At 50.6% G+C, this 1,930-nt stretch overlaps 1 protein-coding gene across 1 annotated transcript; it reads left to right on the top strand.

The window, feature by feature from the left end:
• Positions 1–219: 219 nt before the first annotated feature.
• On the top strand, positions 220–1,248 carry LOC136064574 (uncharacterized). The gene has a single exon (XM_065766480.1). It carries the CDS (start codon positions 220–222, stop codon positions 1,246–1,248), a length of 1,029 nt encoding a protein of 342 aa, XP_065622552.1.
• Positions 1,249–1,930: the final 682 nt, after the last annotated feature.

Below are 1,930 nucleotides of genomic sequence, written 5' to 3'. Positions count from 1 at the left end.
GCCGTGAAGTGCCTCACCAAACAAAATCATGACCTAGAAGAACAGTTGCGTCAGAGGAACACAACACCCAACAACCAGAGGGAGTATCAGGAAGGTACCAGCGCCATGCAGAGAGACCAAGAAGGGCCTGAAGGGAGCAACGCCCCAAGCAAGCCAGAATGACAAAACGCGAGCCTCCCATCCCTCATAGACGTGACTCCTCCGCCTATCTTTGCAGAGATGCAGGCGATGAAGGAACAGATGGAGGTCATGATGAACGCCCTTAAGGGACGAGTGTCCAACGATCTTGACGACCTAGTGAACCGGACCGACTCTCCATTCACCGCCCCCATCAATTCCTTTCCCCTATCGCACAAGTTTCAGATGCCACAGATAGAGAGTTATGATGGAGTCAAGGATCTCCTAGATCACCTGGAGACATTCAAGACCTTGATGCATCTACAAGGGATACCGGACGAAATCATGTGTAGGGCCTTCCCCATAACACTGAAGGGTCCCGAGAGAATTTGGTTCAGTCGGCTGACGCCGAACTCCATCAGCACTTTCAAAGAGTTAAGCGCTCAGTTCACCTCACATTTTATAGAGGGACACAGGTACAAGAAATCTACGGCATGCTTAATGAGCATCAGGCAGAGAGAGGACGAGACGTTAAGATCCTACATAACCCACTTCAATAAGGAAGCGCTCTCGATCGATGAAGCCGACAACAAAATACTGGTGGCGGCCTTCACAAAAGGGTTGCGGAAGGGCAAGTTTTTGTTCTCACTATACAAAAACGACCCCAAAACCATGTCAGAGGTACTCTACAAGGCCACTAAGTACATGAACGCAGAAGATGCGCTACTAGCCCGGGAGGAAAAACCCAGGAAGAGAGAGCGGCAGGCGGATGTACGACAGGGTCAAGGGCAAAAGAGACCAAGGACAGGAGACAGAAGGGACGAGAGGCGCCCTAAGCCCTCGGGAGGGAGGTTCATGAGCTTCACACCTCTAAACGCCCCGATTGACCAAGTTTTGATGCAAATCAAAGACGAGGGGGCGCTAAAGTTCCCAGGGAAACTAAAAAGCGACCCAAGCAAACGGCCTCGAGACAAGTATTGTTGTTTCCACCGAGATCACGATCATGACACGGCCGATTGCTATGACTTAAAGCAGCAGATTGAGGCCCTCATTAGACAAGGGAAGTTGCAAAAATTCGTCAACAAAGAGAGAGCGGATCCCAATCGCCAAGAGCCAGCCCGAGTGTCCTAGACCCCCTATCGAAGACATAAGGATGATTGTGGGAGGAACCGCGACTACTGGTTCCTCCATAAAAGTTCGAAAGACGTACCTCAGATCGGTCCAGAACGTCCAGCTAACAGGCTCTGCGCCCAATACCGCACGGACGGAAAGCCCTATCATTGGATTCTTAGAGGAAGACGCAAGGAGACTCCACCATCCACACGACGACACGTTAGTTGTCAGCATGCATGTGGGGGACTATAATGTTCACCGAGTATTAATCGACAACGGCAGCTCGACAGACATTTTATACTATCCAGCATTCTAGCAAATGGGGATCGACAGAGCGCGATTGATACCAACGAGTGCTCCACTTGTTGGTTTCGGAGGAACAAGGGTATTCCCAATAGGCTCAATCACACTCTCAGTAACAGTGGGCGATTACCCACAAGAACTGACTAGGGATGTAATATTCCTTGTGGTGGACTGCTCGTCCGCTTACAATGGTATTCTCGGATGGCCCACACTTAACTCGTGGAAAGCAGCAACATCGACGTACCACCTAATGATCAAGTTCCCTACAGACCATGGGATTAGGGAGTTGCGAGGGAACCAGGTGGCCGCCCGGGAACGCTACATTGCTATGTTAGAAATGGAAGATCATCATCAGACGATATGCGTAGAAGAGCAACGGACAGTCGCGAAACCGGTC

Source organism: Quercus suber, unplaced genomic scaffold, assembly GCF_002906115.3.
Source record: "Quercus suber isolate HL8 unplaced genomic scaffold, Cork oak 2.0 scaffold_709, whole genome shotgun sequence".
NCBI lineage: Eukaryota > Viridiplantae > Streptophyta > Magnoliopsida > Fagales > Fagaceae > Quercus > Quercus suber.
The sequence above is the reverse complement of the archived record's forward strand: the minus strand, read 5'-3'. Positions and strand labels throughout refer to the sequence as shown.